Source organism: Saccopteryx bilineata, chromosome 12 (assembly GCF_036850765.1).
Source record: "Saccopteryx bilineata isolate mSacBil1 chromosome 12, mSacBil1_pri_phased_curated, whole genome shotgun sequence".
Taxonomy (NCBI): Eukaryota; Metazoa; Chordata; class Mammalia; order Chiroptera; family Emballonuridae; genus Saccopteryx; species Saccopteryx bilineata.
In genome coordinates this window covers 45,543,003-45,564,669 of record NC_089501.1, presented here as the reverse complement: position 1 = coordinate 45,564,669, position 21,667 = coordinate 45,543,003, and the positions used below count along the sequence as shown (strand labels likewise).

The 21,667-nt window shown below is 40.9% G+C and overlaps 1 protein-coding gene across 4 annotated transcripts in view; it reads right to left on the bottom strand.

Annotated features, from left to right (window-relative positions):
• ESR1 (estrogen receptor 1) overlaps window positions 1-21,667 on the bottom strand; it is a 366,942-nt gene that overhangs the window by 174,649 nt on the left and 170,626 nt on the right. For all 4 annotated transcript variants that reach the window (XM_066247891.1, XM_066247890.1, XM_066247892.1 and 1 more), the window contains one exon: window positions 8,658-8,774. In XM_066247891.1, the coding sequence (XP_066103988.1) occupies window positions 8,658-8,774 (117 nt within the window). The remainder of the gene's footprint in view (window positions 1-8,657; window positions 8,775-21,667) is intronic.

The window sequence follows — 21,667 nt, the reverse complement described above, 5'->3', positions numbered from 1 at the left end:
GATGCAAATATGTTTTATTTGGCTGTAAACTCCCATCTGCAGCTTACAGACATCAGATTGTAAACATATTTTAAAAATTAACAATATGGGCCCTGGCCGGTTGGCTCAGTGGTGGAGCGTTGACCTGGCGTGCAGACGTCCCGGGTTCGATTCCCAGCCAGGGCACACAGGAGAGGCGCCCATCTGCTTCTCCACCCCTTTCCCTCTCCTTCCTCTCTGTCTCTCTCTTCCCCTCCCGCAGCGAGGCTCCATTGGAGCAAAGATGGCCCGGGCGCTGGGGATGGCTCCTTGGCCACTGCCCCAGGCGCTAGAGTGGCTCTGGTTGCGACAGAGCGACGCCCCGGAGGGGCAGAGCATCGCCCCCTGGTGGGCAGAGCGTCACCCCCTGGTGGGCGTGCCGGGTGGATCCCGGTCGGGCGCATGTGGGAGTCTGTCTGACTGTCTATCCCCGTTTCCAGCTTCAGAAAAATACAAAAAAAAAAAAAAAAAGTAGCAATATGGTGTGTTAGAAGGTGGAAGTGGAACAGAAAAATAAAGAAGTAGAGAAGGATGGGGAAGTAAGAGTGCTGCAGGAATGCCATATCGAGCGAAGAAAAGTGCATTATTAAAAGAACTGTCAGGGGAAGCCTTCTCAGTGAATGGACGTTGGATCAAATAATTTGAGGGAGTGAAGGGGAGAGGTACACAGATATGGGGAGAATGGCATTCTGGGGAGAGGAAAATGCTAGAGGAAATGCTGCAAGCCAGAAGTGTGCTTGATGTGTCAGGATGCCCACCTAGCTAGAATGGGATGAGCAAGAGGGACAGTAATAGGAAAGGAGGTGGAAAAGAGAAGAGAGAAAGAGGCAGGTGACATAACATCTTATGGCCACATGTAGCGACATTGGCCAAATGAAATGAGAAGGCACGCTTGGCTTTGAGAAGGGACGTGGTGTGATTTGATTTCCATTTTGAATGTATCTGTAGGGAGAATAGGTTGTAGGGAAGCAAAGAACTAAAAGCAGACGGGGCTTCAGCAATAAACTGGGAGAAAGTATGATTCAGATAAAGATGGAGAGAAGTAGTCAGGTTCTGAAAATATCTGAATGGAGACCCACTGTAATTTCTTGAATGTGAAGTATAAGAAAAAGAGAGGAGCCAAGGATAACTCAAATTTGGGGGCCTTAGCAATTCAAAAGATGAAGATACTAGCAAAGATGGGCCAGAGTGTAGATAAAGCCTATTTGAAGGGAAAGCTAAAGGATCTAGGTTTGAATAAATTGAGTTTGAGGTGTTTATAACACATTCAAGTAAAAAAGACACATGAGCAGGGACTTGGACAAGAGTTTGGGCTAGAGGTGTAAAACTGGGAGTTGTCAGTATATAAATGGTATTTAAAGCCATGGAACCAGGCAGTACCCAAGGAGTGAGTATAGACAGAAAACAAGAGAGGAGGGGAGAGGAGGGGAGAGGAGGGGAGGGGAGGGGAGGGGAGGGGAGGGGAGGGGAGGGGAGGGGAGGGGAGGGGAGAGGTAGGGGAAGGGAGAGGTAGGGGAGGGAGAGGTAGGGGAGGGAGAGAAGAGGTCCCTGGTTTAAACCCTCGGCCACTTTAACATGATGAGGTTAGATAAGAATAACAACACACCAAGAAAACCTAGAAAGGGTGGCTTGTGGGGCAGCAGGAAAACTAAGAGTCCATTGCCCTGGAAATCATATAAAGAAAGAACTTTAATGAAAAGAGAATTATCTACTGTGCCAAATGCTGCTGACTGGTCAGGATGAGGAATGAGAGTTGACCTTAGGATTTAGCTACATGGAGGTCATTGGGAACCCTGACTAGGGCCATTTTGGCAGAGTGGTCAGAAGGGCTTCAGTCTTTGAATTGAGCTGACCGCATCACACTCTGCTGGATTTGTAAGAAAGTTGCCCAGTCCACACGATGACATCTGAAGGCAGTATGGTTCTTACAATGAACGAAGCATTGGGCTGTCTGCCACCATCCTTCACCCAAATAAACGAACCATCACAGATGATGACCTGCCTCCAACCCTATTAGGCAGCTGAGGGCACTGTGTGTCTGGAGATCAATTTCATTTATTTCCAAATTTTCAAGACAATAACTAATTAGTCATCTCATCTTTTTATTCATGCTAGGTTAATGAATATGTAAATTTCTTCTCTCTTTGGAATTTCATGACTATGAGTCCCGTGTTTTGGTTTCTCACCATTCACCTTTTTTTGATCCCAATATGTCACTACCCATCTCCTTTTTTTCTTTAAGTTCTACAACCTAGAGTTAGTTCTGACACATTCCATGTCCCCTACTAGTACCACTGCTAACACCACTTCTAAAGCAGAAACAGAAAACTAATCATAGGTTAGCCATGAACCTCTTGGGCTGAACGCCCTTAGCTTCTCAGATCAACAGATCACTGAGGTCTTGGTACCATCATGTCACCTGGAAGAATAGAATAAGATGGTTTCTTTACTCTGGGCTGCTCTCTGGAGCATATGTATGTTTTGTGTGCATTAACTCAGTTATATGCCACCCATTTTTTGACCAATTATTTTTCATATTAAATGTGAGTGATAGCATAGTATAGACAGGTGTGCTGGAGATAAAATGAGTTCTGAGTCTAGAATCTACGATTCCAGGGACAATTATTCTGCTACATTGTTCTGATACTTCGATCAAGTCCTTGAACATTTCTAGACTCGATTTTCTTATCTAGAAGATGAAGGGGTTAGATTACCGGTAAATAGGTGGCTTGCAAACTGTTCCTTGGGCACTGGGGTTCCCAGAATGTAACAGGATGTATTGAGTGAAGACAGTCTATGCTAAGTCAGCTTTTACCTGTTTCATTACTGAGAATCTGCTACTGCTTATGGAAGAAGACTTTGATTGCTTTAAATGTTGCAAGATGTCGAATTCATTAATCTGTAAAGTCTTATACATGATTCAAAGACCTGAGCCAACATATTTCTTTAGGTGCAATGAAAACCTGATAATATGGGGGAATTCTGGGTAAATTAAATAACTTTAATATGATATTTAAAATATCTATAATAGTAAAATAATATTCTAATATCATAAATGTATAGGTTGTTCCTTAAAACAACCATAATCTCTTTGATCAAGAGCAACTAGCTTTTCTTCATATTTTTCTTAGTCAAATCCTACACAAGAACTCCCAACCCTGCCTCCTAAGACACCTTGGACCCACACGCAGCTACAATTCTCCCAGACTTGCTTGCCGTGCAATCTCAAGAAGATAACTTATATTTCCATTTTTTTAATTTATTTTTTATTTTTTTATTTTTTTCATTTTTCTGAAGCTGGAAACAGGGAGAGACAGTCAGACTCCCGCATGCGCCCGACCGGGATCCACCCAGCACACCCACCAGGGGAGACGCTCTGCCCACCAGGGGGCGATGCTCTGCCCATCCTGGGCGTCGCCATGTTGCGACCAGAGCCACTCTAGCGCCTGGGGCAGAGGCCAAGGAGCCATCCCCAGCGCCCGGGCCATCTTTGCTCCAATGGAGCCTTGGCTGCGGGAGGGGAAGAGAGAGACAGAGAGGAAGGCGCGGCGGAGGGGTGGAGAAGCAAATGGGTGCTTCTCCTGTGTGCCCTGGCCGGGAATCGAACCCGGGTCCTCCGCACGCTAGGCCGACGCTCTACCGCTGAGCCAACCGGCCAGGGCTATATTTCCATTTTTTAATTCATTGATTTAGTTCCACTGTCAACAGGAATAACCAACTGATAACTTTTGCTAAAAGCCCATGAGGGATTAAAATAAACCTAATTTTCTCCATTGGGAGCTCATCCCATCAATAAAAAAATTAGAGTGACTTAATGATAAATATTAAGTGTAGGGGCCCTGGCCAGTTGGCTCAGTGGTAGAGCGTCGGCCTGGCATGTGAAAGTCCCGGGTTCGATTCCCGGCCAGGGCACACAGGAGAAGCTCCCATCTGCTTCTCCACCCCTCCCCCTCCCCTTCCTCTCTGTCTCTCTCTTCCCTTCCCTCAGCCGAGGCTCCATTGGAGCAAAGATGGCCCGGGCGCTGGGGATGGCTCCTTAGCCTCTGCCCCAGGCGCTAGAGTGGCTCTGGTCGCAACAGAGTGATGCCCCGGAGGGGCAGAGCATCGCCCCCTGGTGGGCATGCTGGGTGGATCCCAGTTGGGCGCATGCGGGAGTCTGTCTGACTGTCTCTCCCCGTTTCCAGCTTCAGGAAAAAAAAAAAAAAATTAAGTGTAGGCAACAAGGAGATATTTTGTCTTCCAATTCTTTGTTGGGTTTCTGGGTTATTCTGGACCCATAGCATACATTTCCTCATCTGTATAATTGGTATCTTATTTTCTCACTTTAAATTTACTTATTGTTTTTAGGATATTTCTCAAAATTAAACTGCAGCATTGTCATCAAAATAAAGACTAAGCGATGATTATTATTCTATTTCAATTTCTTCTTAATGTGTTCCAGAGAACAACAGGAATAGACGGCACATGATCCTGCAGTTTCCTCATGTGGAAAATGAAAACCTCGCCACCAACACACTTCTGAGCTATTGCGAGAAAAGCATCTTTGCAATTTTGTGTAAAAAAACCGCTGCCGTCATAACATTATTAACAATAAATCTCACTCTTCATGAAGCTATACCCAGCACACAACACCAAAAAGAAAAGAAAAGAAAGAAAAGAAAAGCAGTTGTGTCTGAGCCAGGTTTTTATTACTCAAAAAGAATTAAGATATTTATTTCTACCTGATATAAGTGTGCTATGTATCTAATTAAGAGAAGAATTATTTTTAAGACAGAAAAGATATAGCAGCAAACACTGTGTGGTACTTTAAATGCATAAAGTATTTTCACATGTTGTGAATTGTGATTTTTCTCAATAAATTTGCAGTAGAAATTATTTATTTTTCTTTTACATCCGAAGATAGCAAAACTCATGAAAGTCACTATAAGAGGATTGCTCAGCAAGTCTGAGGAGGAGCCAATATTTAGTCGAGGAATTCCAACTCTGACGTCTTCCTTTTCCCAATAAACCAAACTGGAATGCCAAATTCCTGGATAAGCAATCTACACGTTGGAAGTCAGATGGTCTGAGTAATAGTCTGGGCTAAACTAACCCCAGGAGTGTTGGACCAAAGCTCTGAACTTCCACTGACCACTGGTCTTCCATTCACAACCTCATCTTCCAATGTAGTGTCACCTTTCCTGATTTGTATTTGCCATTTCATATGCCAATGTCCTCTTTGTACCCTAAGGACACTGACAGAAGGGGCTAGGGTCTCATTCTTGCTTGCTCTCTCCATAATAACTCTCATATCAGAAACCCTGAAGAAATACCTACTTACTTAGAGTTCATCCACTATTTCATGCAAAAAAAAAAAAATTCTTGAACTCTGTGACTTTCTTAGTGCTAGATCAATAAACAAAACAAAGTGAGTCCCTGCTTTCATGGAGTTGACAGACACTGAACAGCTAATAATAGTAGTGACAAGAGCTCATGAGAAGAACTAATCCAGTGTAAGGCAACAGGAAAGGTCTCCTTGAAGAATAGGCATCTAATCTGCCATCTAAGGCTTCAGGGGAGGAGGATGGATGAAGAGGAAAAAGCAACCGAGGTAGATAGACCAGCACAGGCACTAAGTTGGAAAAATAAACCAAACATCCATTAAAGCACATCTTAACTCCTACATGTTACTGAACTTTGCTGGCTCAGAACCAAATCTAATAATGATGTTGAGATTATCAGGGCACAGTAGGCTTCAGAACAAATTAAAATAATGTCTTCATATAAGTAAACCAGGCACTCTAATGAACCTTTAGGGCACTTCAATAGATTTATTCAGCCTTGGTATTAAGTCAAGGGTAGGTATGTGGTTCTTTCTCTTTTATCTGAAACTAAACATTTGATAATGTGGATAGAGATTCAATAGTCCAATTGGTATCTAGCCTGGTTAAGAGACTGGTTTCTTATGAAACCAGGAGGAAAATGGGATAAAGATATATTCATCCACAGCTGCTCTTTACAAATAACCTCAAATTTTATAATTAGTTACAATTGTACTTCTAGTTGTAAATTAAGTCTTTATTCAATGGGATTCAAGGAATTGTTATATAAGGTATAATAGGTTATGTGTGGCATCCCATGTTGCAGAGAATACGATTAATTATATTGCCTTATAGCAAATGTTGAATACGTATAATTAAAATGAGATATTCTCACAGCTTATAGGCTTACAACTTTAAAAATTGTCATAAAGCTTAAACAAATATATCAACTGCCAGAAAGATGCATTTTTATTAAACGTAGACTGATACCGAACAACCACTGAGGAATTTTTATGGGATATTGTTATGCACGGAATTGTGTCCTCTGCCCTCAAATCCATGTGGAAGCCCCAACCCCAGTACTTTATTGTGACTATATTTGGACATAGGTTCTTTAAACAGGTAATAAAGATTCAATGGGGTGTGAAGGTGGAGTACTAATCCAATATGGCAGGTGTCCTTATAAGAAGAGAAAAAGCCTCCAGGGATGGGTAAGTACAGAGAAGAGGCCATGTGAGGACACAGCCAGAAAACAGCCATCTCAATGCTTGGAAGAAAGGTCTCATCAGAAACTGAATTTTCCAACAACTTAATCTTGGATTTATCTTCCAGAAATGTGAGAAAATTAATTTCTGTTGTTTAAGCAGCCTAGTCTACAGACTTTTTTATGACAGACCACGCACACTAAAACAGTAGCGAGCTAATACAGATATATATTTTACAGCCATAAATATGCATGTACAATTAAGTGTGTAGACTGGCTGTGTGCAGTTAAATTATCTAGAGTCCTATTTGAAAATAGTGGGAAGACTTTTATTATGTCTTTGCATATTAAATTTTTTGTTAGATTAAAAATGAGCATGCATAATTTATATATATTTCTGTAGCCAGACTGTATCTGGATACTAATTAGAGGAAACAGAATTGTTTTTATGAAGTGGGGTCAATGTATGGGCACCCTAAAAGAAAAAATGTTTCAGACATGTTCACAAGTTGATTATTTCAGCTTTCAGAGAGAATGTAACAGATTCAGCTAAATCTACCTACAATCACCAAAGATTATTAAACTTGGACCCCATTGTTTCAAATTAAACCTTTTACATGTAGCTGGTATATTCCTGTCACTTATCAAGTTACCTTAAAAGGCTTTTTGTGAGTTTAATTAAGCCTGACTAATTCTCCAACAGTACAAAGAAAGATGAATTCCTTAAATATTTAATCCACTTATGACTCAAGGTGTCATTTGCTGAAGTGGTTGTTAAATTCTTGAATTAATTACCCTTTAAACTAAAGCTGCTTTTTCAGACATTCATGACATACAGTCACAGCTTATACACACGTGAATTCAACATTTCATCTGTTCATCCAGAGACTTTATTCAAAACCCTTCATTCAGAACCTCAACCTGGCATACTTATTTATGACAATGGAACCCAAGAACCTTTTTAAGCTCTGTAACAATCAGGTATACCTTCATCCTGATCTCCATTGTTGGTTTTTCCTCTGCTTCCGCCTTTGTCCAAGGCTTAATGAGTTAACAGCTGGCTTCTAGCTGTGTAATCACTATCCCTTTTCATCATAAACTAGTTCCCCTTAACTCATTCTGAGATTTCCCCTTCAGAAAGCATTCCCCCATTACAATTAGCAGGAAGCACATCATCCACACCCCTCCCCCACTTTGGCATCATCCAGAAACACTTAATGCACCCATGACTTTATTTCAATAACACACCTCTTATTTCTTCTTTCCTTGTATTGTGAAGACTATCCAAGCACTGTTCATCAAGACTAGATCCCCAAAAGGCAAGATCAATCAGGCGACCACATGTATGAAGCACTTACCCCCAGAACCAGACCCTGGACTCTCACATAAGAACACTGGGAGGCTGGATACATGAGGGGACAGAAGAATAGCACCTGTCCACAACACCCACAGCCACAAAGACGCGAGAACCCGGGCACAGACCCTGAGCACCGCGCTGCCTGTCTCTGCTCGAGACTCACTTCACAGCTCCCAACACGGCGCTAGGCACTGCGATTACGGGAGCTGCTGGTGGACCCAACTTCTACAGGAAAAAAGCTGCCTTTTGATTGAAATTCAAATTCCCTAAGAGATTGAAAGATTATAAATTAGCTATTCAGCTTTCCCATTTACAAGTCCCAATGTAGGGCAGGTTTATTCTTCAATACCGTTTTCTAGCATTCGCTATATAAACAGTAACTGAAGACTATTTCTAGAATAACTCACTGAGCAGTCTTTCTTTCCATCCACCACCACCTCCCACGCACCTTCAGTTGAAAATATAATTATTTACTATTTATTTAAACTATAAAACACAAAATGGCATGTTAGAATTCCCAGTTCCAGCCTCTTCCTATGTTTTCTTTAAATAAAATGTATTATAAAAATACCTGTGTTGCAAAGAAAAACAAAAATAGCAAAGGAAAACTAATTAGAAGAGAAAACACTAGACTCCCGGTGGAACTGGAATAGGAAGAGCAGGCCCTGGGAGGCAGACACCAATGCCCACTAGTGGTGGTGCCCTGTGTAGGGGAGGAGCCCTGTGCAGGGAGTGGAGCCCTATGCAGGGGGCGGAGCCCTGTGCAGAAGGGACCTACCGCCTTTCATCATGCCCACTTCATAACACTTCCGTAGCCGGCAGGCCTGGCAGCTCTTCCTCCTGTTTTTATCAATCGTGCACTGGTTGGTAGCCGGACACATGTAGTCATTATGTCCTATTAAAAGCAAGAGGACAGAATTAATATTTTTTCAGGAAACAGAGCCAGTCAGAATCTAGAGTGAAGCTGTCTGGAGGATGTTTTCATAACACTCACTTGACCTTACTATGTTGGTACTTCCGCCCGCCAACCATTTTCTGTCCTTTTTAAGTGAAGGAAAACAACAACAACAACAAAAACTCTCTGCTAGACTTCATTTCTGCCTGAGCCAAGTGCTTTGGGAGTTTTGTGGCCAAATCGCCTTCAGTTCACAGCTGCTGTTTGGGGGCACGGCGTTTTCTATATGCTCACAAGCCTTGTCACACAAGGTTCGGTTCTCTCAGCAGGGAAAGCCCGTTTTTGTTTTGTTTGTTTGTTTACCAGTCCATTAGCTAAAATCATTATCAGAATAAAACTAAGAACTTTCAGAGAGTTTCAAAGTGGCCTTCTTAAGCACATTTTAAAGAATCTTTAAGTAGGTGTTTAAATGCAGCTTGGACACCTAAATTCAGGCCGAGGTGGTTGGCTGGGCGTGGGCAGAGGTCAGTCCTTATGTTAGCAAGTTAGACCATCACTTTCTAGTTAGAGGACACTGAGCAAGTCAGTAAGCATCTCCAGGTCTCACTTTCCCCCTCTTTCACCTGGAGAAAATAATGGTACCCACTATACAACATTATTCTAAGAGTTAAATGTCAGAATACCTGTGACCCGGATGTGGTGAGCAAACAATAAATACTAATTATTGTTCCTTCTAGAATTTTATTATTAATCCTCTTTCTTTTCTCTCTTGTTTTTTGAATCTCTCTTGTTCAAATACTTCCTTCTCATTGGCTTTTATCACATGCAAGTCAGTCCCACAAAAAAAGGTCATCCTTGACTTCACATTGCTCTCAAACTTCCGTTGCATCTCCTGCCCCTCTTTGGCAACTCAAATCCTCAGAGATGTCTACACTTAAGGAATCCTGTATCCTTTACTCTCCTGCACAGCTCAACCCATACCAATCTGTTCTTTGCCTTAGTTGCCCTGCAAAAGCAGCTTCTCTGATATCACCAATTACTCTTTTTGTTTAACCCAACAGATATTCTCGTCCACCTTATACTGGATCTCTCAGAAGCATCAAAAGATTCCTCCCTTCCTCCTGAATCACGCTTTTCTCCTTTCCTTTGGCTTCCATAATATATAACTCTCCTGGAGTCCCTCTACCTCTCTGCCTGTGGCTTCACCGTGTTGTTTGCATGTTTCACCACCCAACATCATTAAGCCATAGCTGACCAAGGCTCAATGTCAGGCCCTCCTCTCTCTTTGCTACTCCATATTCTCCCATGAAAGAATCTATTCCACCCCTAAGGTTCCCACTCTCACTAAATGCAGATGACTCACTGGGATGCTTCCAGTCCAACCCTCTTCTCTGAGCATCAGGTGCATATATCAATTGCCTATGTGTAGTTTTTTCTCTAAGATTTAGAAGTCACCTCCATTTCTTTACCCATCAACAAAAGTCTTGTGTATAGCATGCAGAATATCAAACATCACAAATAAATAAGCACTGACATATTTTTACAAAGTCCATTTATATAAGTTTAAATTCTTACACCCCTTGGGCAGATGTCCTGAATTTAGACTAAGGAGACTAAGTAAATGGTATGTAATATTTTTAAATGTGTTTTCCATTTGCAAAAAAGAAAAAAAAAGTACATACTCTATCTTCTAATTCAGAGTCTCTCCTTAAGTCTCCATTTTGCCGTTTACGAAAAGGCAAGATGCAACACGTAATGAAATGTTTTAACTGCAGAATTCTTTGTCCTGTATTCAACATAAGGGTCAGTCCCAATTAGAATAGAGTGGAGTGGGGACTTGACAAGAAATGTTGCTCTCAGAAAACTTGGTTCTCCACCTTTAGACATACATGATAAAAGCCACTGAATAAACAGGTGTCAGAGCAAATTAACATTGACATTCTTCAACTGCATAACAGGAACCAGCCAACTCATCAACAGGATTATAAACTTGTAACTTTAGTAAGAGACCACACACTGATTCAAATACTCAGCCATAGTGGTTATCTTTAAGATGATCATTATTAATAGGGACAAAACAGAATCAGAAACAATTTTACCTGGGCAGATGTCAACTCTAAGCAGAAAGTGTGTTCTGACACCTCAAAGAAACTTCAGTGTTTGGTCTCTTAAAGTGTTGTATGAAGTACATGTTGATTTATTTTAACTCTAAAAAAATGAATTTATCTTAAGCTTCAGAAGAAAATAGTCAATAATCATTTGAACCAAAAATTATTTTGATTCACTTTCTCTCCCAAAATCCAGTTGTTTTGCAAGCCAGAAAATGCGAGAACTGAGCTGGTCAGGGGCCAGCTGGCTAACTGTTGTTTGGATTGGCCGTCTCTCTTAGGTGTGTATCTTTACAGAACCACATGAAATTCCTGAACTAACATGTTTAACACATAAAATTCTCTGGCTTTGTGCAACTGAATTCATCCATTAACAAGAATGAAAATAGATGAACAACAGAATCCTGCTCTAATACAAACCTTTTGTGACCTAGCTAAGTTTTCTCCTGCCCAAACCACATTACAATTTAGAATTTTTAAACTGGAACAAGAAAAATTAATAGGTACATTAATATTTGACATATACAATTAAAACAAACTCTTCTTAACCAAACACCATAAACAATGATTTGAAAGTTTTCAACTTATATCAGAAGAAGGAAAATAACAAACATCTTTGTTTCCTAATGAGTATAACTTGATATAGGTATGTTATTAATGCAACTGATTCAAGTATCTTCAAGAAAATACTTCTTTTTTTATTTTATTATTTGGTCTTGTAAAAGCAATGAATGAAAAAATCCTTCCATTGACGTGGAGTTAATCTTGTAAAAAACAACTCACAACACTCGAATCCATGTTAACACAATAAATTAAAATTAATAAAAATTACAAATAAACAAATAAAAATAAAATTGTTGCGGCCAAAAAAAAAAAAAAAAAAAAAAACCCTCACAAGTAATGGTGTAAGTGAAACATAACAGTGTTTTCACTGAAGAGACTGAAGAACTCACTCTGGGTGCCTTTAACCAGATTGTCCCAAAAGTTCCTTCTGCCCAGACTGGATGAAGGATAGAAGGTGAAAGCCAAGACATGACATTCAGGTGAAACGTTGGAGAAATAATCACTATTTCTTTACTCACCAAAAATAAATATCGAAAGGCTTTGGGCCAATGTAGAGTTTGAATAATAGGAAGTGGACATTAAGAAAGCGAGTGAAACAAACACAGTAAACTTGGAGAGTGGGGACAACAGAGTCTGGGAGCAGGAATTAGCAGGCTAACCCAGCTTCTGGGGCAACAGCTTTTCTCCAAGCTTCTCTAGGATTCTTTCTCCTAACTTTTTGTTCTCCTTTTCTTCCCATTTTTCTTCTTTCAAGAGCAACCACCTCTGCATTATTATCATCCCAGAGAAAGTCTATCTTTGTTAGTGGCAAAAATAAGCAATGAACCATATTCAGAAATTCAAAAGAAATGTGAAAACAACAAATTAGAACAAGCAAGTAGAAATGGGGAGAAAAGGGAACCCTTGTGCCTTGCTGGAGAGGATGCCGACTGATGCCGCCACTAGGGAAAACGGTGTGCACGGTCCTCAGGAGACTACTAATAGAACTACCTTATGACTCAGCGATCCCACTGCTAGGTATTTACCCAAAGGAAATGAAATCAGGATATTGAAGAGATAGATGCACCTCCATGTTCATTGCAGCATTATTTACAGTAGCCAAGGTATGAAAACAACCTAAGGACTCGTCAGTAGATGAATGGATAAAGAAGATGGATTATTATTCAGCTTTGAAAGAAGAGAGAGAAATCCTGTCATATACAACATGGGTGGACCTGGAGGGTATTATGTTAAGTGAAATAAGTCAGAGAAAAATACTGCATGGTATCACTTACATGTGGAATCTAAAAAAAAAAGTAGAACTCATGGCAACAGAAGAAAAGTGGCTAACAGGAGCTTGAGGTTGGGGGTGGGAGGGAGAACAATGGAGGAAAAGGGGAGAAGTTGGTAAAAGAGTACAAACTTTCAGTTATAAGATGAGTTAAGTCTCAGAATCTAATATATAACATGGTGACTGTAGTTGATAAGACTATTGTGTCATTGAAATTTGCAAATACTAGAACTTAAATGTTCTCACAAAAAAAGGGTAAATTTAGAGGTTATGGATGTGTTAGTTAGATGGATCCTTTCACTCAGTGGGGATCCTTTCATGATGTGAATGTATATCAAATCATCCACTGACACTTTAAATATTTTATAATTTTATTTGTCAGTTATACCTCAATAAAGCTGAAAAATATAAAATAAAATAAAACAAGCAGTAGCTAAGGGGAATTTAATACTCTTTTTGTCACATTTTCCCCTCGGTGCATTCTGGAAGCCACCTCAAACCAATTCTCTTTACTGAACTTCAGACCTGTAGACCCACTTGCCCGGTCCACTTAGACTTCACTGTCTCAGACTCTTCGAAGATAGATGTGTTTGAAACATAACTGGTCATCTTCTTCCCTCATCAGTCTGTTCCTATTTACTACTCCACCTCAAAGCCTAAAGTCTAGACTCTACCCTTTCCCTCATCAAACCCCATAGATACATACACACACTAATCACATCAATTATTTTAAAATTCTTTTCCAAGGCAAAATCAAGTTTGCTCTGGGTCCATCATCACTACCCTAGCCTATACCATCTTCTACCCAGACTATTGCAACAGTCCAATAAGCCCCACCCTGCCTCCAGGCTTCTCCTGCCAATCATTCCCACCATGTTGCCAGTGACTTTTCTAAAATCATATACCATTATGCCTCTAATCTTGCTTTAATATTCTGATGGTCCTCAAAGTTCTAAGAATAAAATCTAAATGCCTTAAGACAGCTTACACAGCTGTTCTAGAGGAGTTCTTTCTCTGGCCTTATGAGTCACCACTTTAAATTCCAGCCAAGTTCTAGCCATGTCCTTCTGTCCAAACACACCATGCTCCTCCTGACCTCTCGGACTTTGCACATGCCCTTTCTTGTGGGAACACAACTTTCTTACTCTTGGTCCAAATGAATCCTATTCAACTTTCAGATATGTCAGTCCCGATACCAACTCCTCTTCTGAAAGAAATCTTTTTTGTCCCTCCAACAACAGGTAGCATTTGTCCTGTTACAATGCTTACTACAACAGACTTTAAGTGCTTGTCTCGACCCCAGGTCACTTTAGGCTTGACAAAGGAAGGACTATATCACTCTGATTTATTACCATTTATCCTGTGCCCCGTACATTCTCAAGCACATAGTAAAGCTCAACAAGTACTTGTTATCTGAATAAAATGGAGTTGCTGAAGCTTTCTACTACCTCTCAACCCCCTCCTCCCCACAACCCCAGCTGTGGAACACAAACCTCTTGAGGGGCAGACTGGAGTTCTATAAAGGAAGTAATGACTGAGAAGATGATTACCTTGAACAAAGCCATGGCCACTACACCGCAGGACCCCAAAACTCAAGGCCCCAAGAGCAAGAGTTGGTCCTAAGGGTGGTATGAGGACCATGAAACCAGCAGAGAGAGAGATGACTATACTCTTCAACACTTAGTGGAGCTAGACATTAGCATAAAGGAGCAGCTCTTCACAGATGCAAGGAGACAGGAGTAAGAAATAAGATCTTGCATTACCCATGAATTATCTCCACCACTGTTTCTATTTTGATGTCTTGCTGGTCTTCTAATATGAGTGTATTTATGATTGCTCCTAAATAAAAATCCATGTACTCTAAATTATTTTAAATCTTGTTCTTTATAGAGTTGTTTACCTGAATTACGTTTTATTTTTCTTTAATATTTTGTGTGTACTTTGATGTAGCTCATTTCACTAACTATGATTTACTTTCATAGTAATTTAACTTTTTTGAACTTCTACTATGACTTTTCTGAAGTTCAACCCCACAAGGTGACTAATAACTTCCTTGATCCATCCCCTTGCTCAACCACCAAAGAACAGATTTAGCTAAGAATATAGCGGGTCTATTTTATTATTTTCCATAGAAAATTAAATTTCTCATAAATATATTATTAACAACATTAAAGGCTTAATAGGGGAGAAGGCACGTCTTTACTGAAGGGTTTCCTGCACAACAGACTCTATGGACTGCTCAGTGACCAATGATATAGTATGTTGTGTGCCATCTGTGGTGTTATGGTTGAAGATAGGATATTCAAAATCTGATTCAACCCTACCAGATAAATCTGAACATCAATTTACCTCAATAATGCAGTTCTGTGATATGTGCATAGTGACATTATTTGTTTTTTACTACTTTTTAAACTATGGAATCAGAAATTGTACTTGAACTGTGCTTGCCAACTATTTCTATCTCTGATGCTTTTTAACATGCTCTACCAGCTTGCAACACACAGAAGGAAGCACATACAGGTTTACTTCATGACTCCCTCTCCCTCCCCCCAAAAATGAAGATGACAGCAACTCTTGTTCTGTGATATTCTTATGAATGAGCTCAATAAAGGCAGACACAGTACTCTGGGGGGAAATGCATTAAAATCAAGGAGACTTTCATGAGGTTAGACCAAAAGCCAAGTATGAAAACTAGTAAAAGGCTTTGCGCTATTAAGGAAGAAACACTTGTCATTTCTTATTACATAGATGCACATTTAGCTAACTGTCCAGACTTTTTAGCCATGGAAATGAAAATGGATTCTCCAATTAAAGATAAATTAACTCTCCAATGTGTAAGTACCCAAAGACCAACTAAAAGCCAATTTTAGCTAATCTATCTAAAAGCCTCATTGGAGGTTTCCAACAAAATAATATTTTATTTTCAAAGTCCCATTCTTTTTATACCTGCTTGGCTACTTGTAGTCTCTTATTAAAGTTTCTCATTGAATATTTACATAAATTAGTGTTTGTTAGGATTCAAAGTATCCTGGAGCTGTACACAAGAAAAGGGACAAACAAGATGTCAAAATCTGTATTTCTTTCTACTTCTAAGTATCAATATGTATGCAGAGAGGTGAAATACAGCTTAAATTTAATATGAAATCACAGGACCCTACACATATTTAGTCAAAAAAAATCTGTAGTTTTTTAGTTTTATTAAGAAATGGTTATATTTTTTTACTTACGTGTTAAGGTACAGAATACATGTCAAAACATAGTTTTGAGCCTAAGCAGTGAGAAGATAATAAGGATCGGCTCATGAATTTTCAAAGCACTGGTCTATAAACTAGTGACTGCCCGGACCTGAGAGGGAGCTGCCAGAAGATATTTCTCCTCAACTTGTTTATTTCACACTTAATGCTCAGTTTTTGTCTGGAAGGCAATGGCATGCGAGAGTCTGCCCAATGTTGTCTCTACTAAAAAAAATTGATCCTATTGGGTAGTGAAGTGGTGTGCCAGTATTCTGCTATATGTGGATTATTTCATTTAATCCAACAACTTTATGATGAAGAAATTATATTAACTTCCATTTTACAGATGCAGAACTGTTGGTGAAGTTTATAAAGCCTATTCAAAGCCACACAGGAAGCAAGTGGCAGAGATGGGTTTTGAAGCAAGGTCTTCCTCATTCCAGAGATCAAACTTTCATGTATTCTAACAACTTTCATACATGGAAGGGCCAACTTGCCCAAAGGGAAAGACCTTCTTCACTCAAGAACTGTATCTTCCTGTGTAAGGCCAAACCATATTTAATTTTGGAGGGCAATAAAATTTGATTTAGCTCACATGAATAAAATGAAAGGTCCACATCTCCTGGACACACTTGTACAGAGAGACAGAAGTTCTGTGCTCCCTTGCGCACTGAGAAAAATGTTGGCTCCCTGCATAATCTCCATCTACTCCAACCCTTGGTTTATGAATGATGCTTTATCTTGGTCAGGCTGCACACACTCATTTCCTGCAACCAAAAGGAAGAGTGTTATGGGAGCTGTCTGGTAAATCTAAAGAACTAGTCCCAACAGTAATGCTGTTTGGGGGCCCACTAGCAAAAAGAAAACAAAGACTGATAGGGTATTTGTTGTAGAAATGAGAATTCAAAAGATCTTTTAATGAAAATGGGAGTGTATGATTTTCATTTAAAATGAAGCATTAAAAGTTGTCAAAGTTAAATCAAGAAAAAAAAGTCACACCAAAATATGCACTAATAATCTCCGAGTAGTAAAGTAGGTAAGGCAGATGGAAGATGTGAAGAAGCTAGAAATAGTTTTGCCTAATTCTTAGTGCTAGAGGAGACAGAGGAAGTCAAAGATGGTAGTGGTTTGTGCCAGGGTGTCTTAAAAATTGTTCTTAATCAGAAAGAGGATCTGATTTGGGAGTGGACAAGAAGAAGAGGTATGAAACAATTTTAAGCATGATGAATTTGTGATTTCATTTGCACACCAACAAATAAGTACCCAACAAGCTATTCTGAAGCTTGAGTGTCATGTCATGATGTAGCTAGAACTCATATGATTCAGAAATTCCATTTCTGGGTATATGCCCCCCAAAATTAAAAGCAGAGACTCCAACAGGTATTTGGATACCCATGTTTGTAACAGCACCATTCACTGTAGTCAACAAGTGCCAGTAACCCAAGTGTTCATTGACAGATAGATGATAACATGTGGTACATACATCGAATGGAATTTTATTCAGCTTTAAAAAGAAATAAAATTCTGACACATGCTAAAACATGGATGAACCTTGAAGATATTATCTATGCTAAGTAAAATAAGCCGGACACAAAGGGACACACACTGCATGATTCTACTTATATGAAATACCTAGAGTAGTCAAATTCACAGAGACAGAAAGTAGAGTAGTAAGTGTTGTGGGGAACTGGGAAACTTCCTGTTCAATGAGTGCAGATTCTGCTTAAAATGATAAGAAAAAAGTTCTGGAAATGGGCAATGGTAATGGTTACCCAACAATGTGAATGCACTTAATGCCATTGAACTGGAAACTTAAAAGTTATTGAAATGATAAATTTTATGACTGTTTTACCACCATTTTTTTAGATGGGTATCCATTCTTGCTGCGAGTGATGGGTATAGGAAGCATCTACATGAAGCAGGGCAGGGAAAGGAATCCGTCCACGTTGTGCACCCACAATTGGCCTGTGCAGATAGATTATCCGCTGTGTGACTGCACCCCAAGGGGGCTGGGAACCTCGGAGCCTCGCCCAGGTATCTCCATGGACCGAGATCCCACTAGATTACCTTAGCCCCTCACCTGATCTCAGCATCATAACTGACAAGTTAGCTTACTATAATTCCCACATTACAAAAGCAGAAAGTGAGCCCTCAAGCGATTGATTAACTTGCTCAAGGCTGCTCAGCTAGGAGATGGCAGAGTCATGCTTCAATTCGGGTCTGTCTCCTTCTCGGGTTCTGGTTCCTCCAGGAACACCACGGAAGGGCTGGTGAACTGGAAAGACTTCCATAACCACTGAACCAGAATGCCTAAATATTGTTATACTTGAAACTGTAATAAAAATGTAATGCCTTGAGGTAATTACTATATCATATCACTGGGAGGGCATTTCCCCAGCAGCAATAGAATTATCTGCAGAAGCTAACACTTCCATGTTTAAGATGAGAAATGCACCACATGAAATATATTCACCAGTGGGTTATGATGCAACATTATCAAAGCCTTCCTGGAAAGCCACTGAGCACATTCCAGTATAAAATAGAGAAGGAGAGAGGGTAAAGCAAGGGACTGATGACATAAATAAGAAATTTACATTCTCGAAACAGCAATTATGGTATAATGTTTGGAAATACATTGTGACTCAGATATTAAAGTGAATATTCTGCCTTACAGCCAATGGAATGAGCCAAACAAAATGAAACAGAATTTGGCTGTCTTACTGAACACATTCCTAAAAATCCAGTGAGGACATTTAGTGTGTCATGGTTAGAAGTATTTCACAACCACATCTGTCGTCACTGTGCACCAATAAAAACGGCACAACAATCATGCACCCTAAGTCAACGCCTTCACAGCAAGGCAGTTCTCATGTATCTTACCAGTGGCAATACCTCCTTCAATTGGCATTGTACCTTTAGTTATAAATGAGACAAAAACATTACTTGCATAGAAGTATGTTTTTAAAGGAAATCCATTTTAAAGAATTCTAGGAAGGATAATTGTCCTGGAAAGTTTCTTTTTCTAAATAAAGATGAAGTAAAAAAAAAAAAAAAAAAAAAAAAAAAAAAAAGGAAGCCTTTATCTATTTGCCCTCATCAGACCCCAGTCCGCTAAAAATCTTGGCCAGGGCAACGACATGATCCTTTTCCTCATGTAGCCTTGCTTACCAGCTGCAAAATCACAACTGTTTGAAGCACTTGGCACAGGGTCAAACCAACAGCTGCAATAAAAAACAACATAATGCAGTCAGTGACCCCCATTTCACAGCACTACCTGAAACAATGAACCGCTTTCAAGAAAGTCTCTCAGGGCTCAGCAAATAGCAAGTGCTGTTCCATGGCCCAAGAAAGGACTTTCTGACATTGTTCCTTCTGGGACAATAGGTAAGGATCAAGCAAAGGAAAGCAGAATGACAACTGGTGTGGTTAGTCCCATGCCAAGCAGCATTCACATCACCTCGAGATGCTTCTCCTTCGCTCTGTCCTTCTGTTCACAGAGGGCTTTCTAAGCTTTCTTCCTACCTGGACCCAGTTAAAGTCCAAACACTGGTGTCCAACAGCAGTAGGAACAACTGCACACTGTCCTTGCCTGAAGCTGAAGAGTCAAGTAAGAAGGAAATGGTCTGGCGATCCGAGCTAGAGGGTGTATCTCAGGGACCCTGAGCAGAGCTGTGCGTCTGTCCTGCATTCCCAGACCGGCTAAGTCCATTGCCCATGCTCCCCGGTGAGCTCGCTGTGGTGCTGTGGGGGAGAGTGGAAGGACCGCGTCTAATAAGACACCAAGTGTGGTGTGGAACTTGAATGCCCCTCACACTGCCACACCGGAATGACTCCTGACCATCGAACTGCTCAATCAGGGGTTTCATCATCTTCAGGAACCCTCCAAGATGAACTCCCTCGCCAAAGCTCCTCTCAGGTATCCTGAAAAAACTAATGAAAGAAGATGCAAGAGCATCTCACTCAGTGGTCTTCTAGTGCACTTTAATATGAGTTCTGTCACCGTCCTTTAAAAATAAAAACGTTAAAGCCCACTTCAAAAGTGTGTGAATAAACGAAAAGAAAGTCTGTCTGACTTAGAAACAGCTACCAGTGTATTTTCTCAACTGAGTAACAACTTCTCTTAACAAGCAAAAGTAAACGGGTGCTGGTTTCATTCATTGTAGTGCCAATGGACCTTGAAAGTATGGTTGTTTGAGAAAATAAAACCCATGCATAAGGAGACCTGTTTTGTATTTATTTGCCTTACTTGCACGGTAAATTTAAGCCAGAGTAGCATAGATAATCTCATGCATTGTGCAGCCCTCACGATCGGAACAGCTTCTTCGACACACGCTGTAGTGGCCCGGCAGCCTGGAGAAGAGCTCTGTGGGTGTTAGATGCCCAGGAAGCGAAGGGGCGGGAGGCAGAGCAGCATTAAGATCTGCATTGCCTGGGCATGCAGTCAGCACGCGTCCAGGTGGTCACTCTGCCCTGCAGGGAGAATTCCCCCAGATGGGCTACTTCACAGTGCGCGGAAGGAGTTCTCTCGTTTCTCAGGGGTGTGTCTGCTTCCCAGTCCGCCTGCCTGTCCACACACACCCCAGCCGAGCTGATGAGAGCGAGAGCCCGAAAAGTCCGGAGTCTCCTTTTCCTGCCCTCTCCAGAACTAGTTTCAAGAATGAAAATGACCCGTGTGGCCTGAACAGGCTGTTTGATATCCGGCCCCAGGTCCTCGTCTGTGAAAGGAAAGGGGCGGATCTGCTGATCTCTGGGACCCATCCTAGTTCCAAACGTCAATCATTCTCTTTGCTCACTTTCCTGCGGTCCACATCTCCTCTTCCTCTGGCTTCTCGGGGTGCCATATGGGCATTTTTTACTGCTTGCAGAGCATTTGCCTCCACTGTGGTCCCTGCACTAAATGGAAGGGATATGGGCACATGTAGGGGATGCCACCATGCCAGGAGCAGAGCCCTGTGTTTGAGTCCCAGCCTCCATGTGATCCTGGATGAACCGAGCAACTGCTCTGGGTCTTTTGATATCTCCCCAGTGGCTACTAGGAGGCCCAGAGAGACAATATATATAAACACTTTGTCAACCACAAAATATTGTGCCCACAGAAGGTGTTACTATGGATTAATATACAACCATTTTTCAAAAATGAGACCTCTATGTACTGATATGAAAAAATCTCCACTATATAGTATTCAGTGAGAAAAGGTAGACATAGAATAATGAATAGAGTATAATGCCACTTATGTTACCAAAATACACATATGTGTATGTGTGTCTACACATATATGCAGTGGTCCCTCGTCTGTCGCAGGGGTCAGGTTCCAGAAACCCCCGCAATTGGCGAAAATCCGTAAGTAGCGACCTTTTATTTATTTTATTATTTATATATATTTTAAGGTTTTATAAACCCTCCCCACATTCTTATAAAACTTTCCCACACTTATTTGTTTACTTTACCTCAAAAATATTTAAAATAATAAATATATGCCTAGCGTGCGGAGGACCCAGGTTCGATTCCTGGCCAGGGCACACAGGAGAAGCGCCCATTTGCTTCTCCACCCCTCCGCCGCGCTTTCCTCTCTGTCTCTCTCTTCCCCTCCCGCAGCCAAGGCTCCATTGGAGCAAAGATGGCCCGGGCGCTGGGGATGGCTCTGTGGCCTCTGCCTCAGACGCTAGAGTGGCTCTGGTCGCAACATGGCGATGCCCAGGATGGGCAGAGCATCGCCC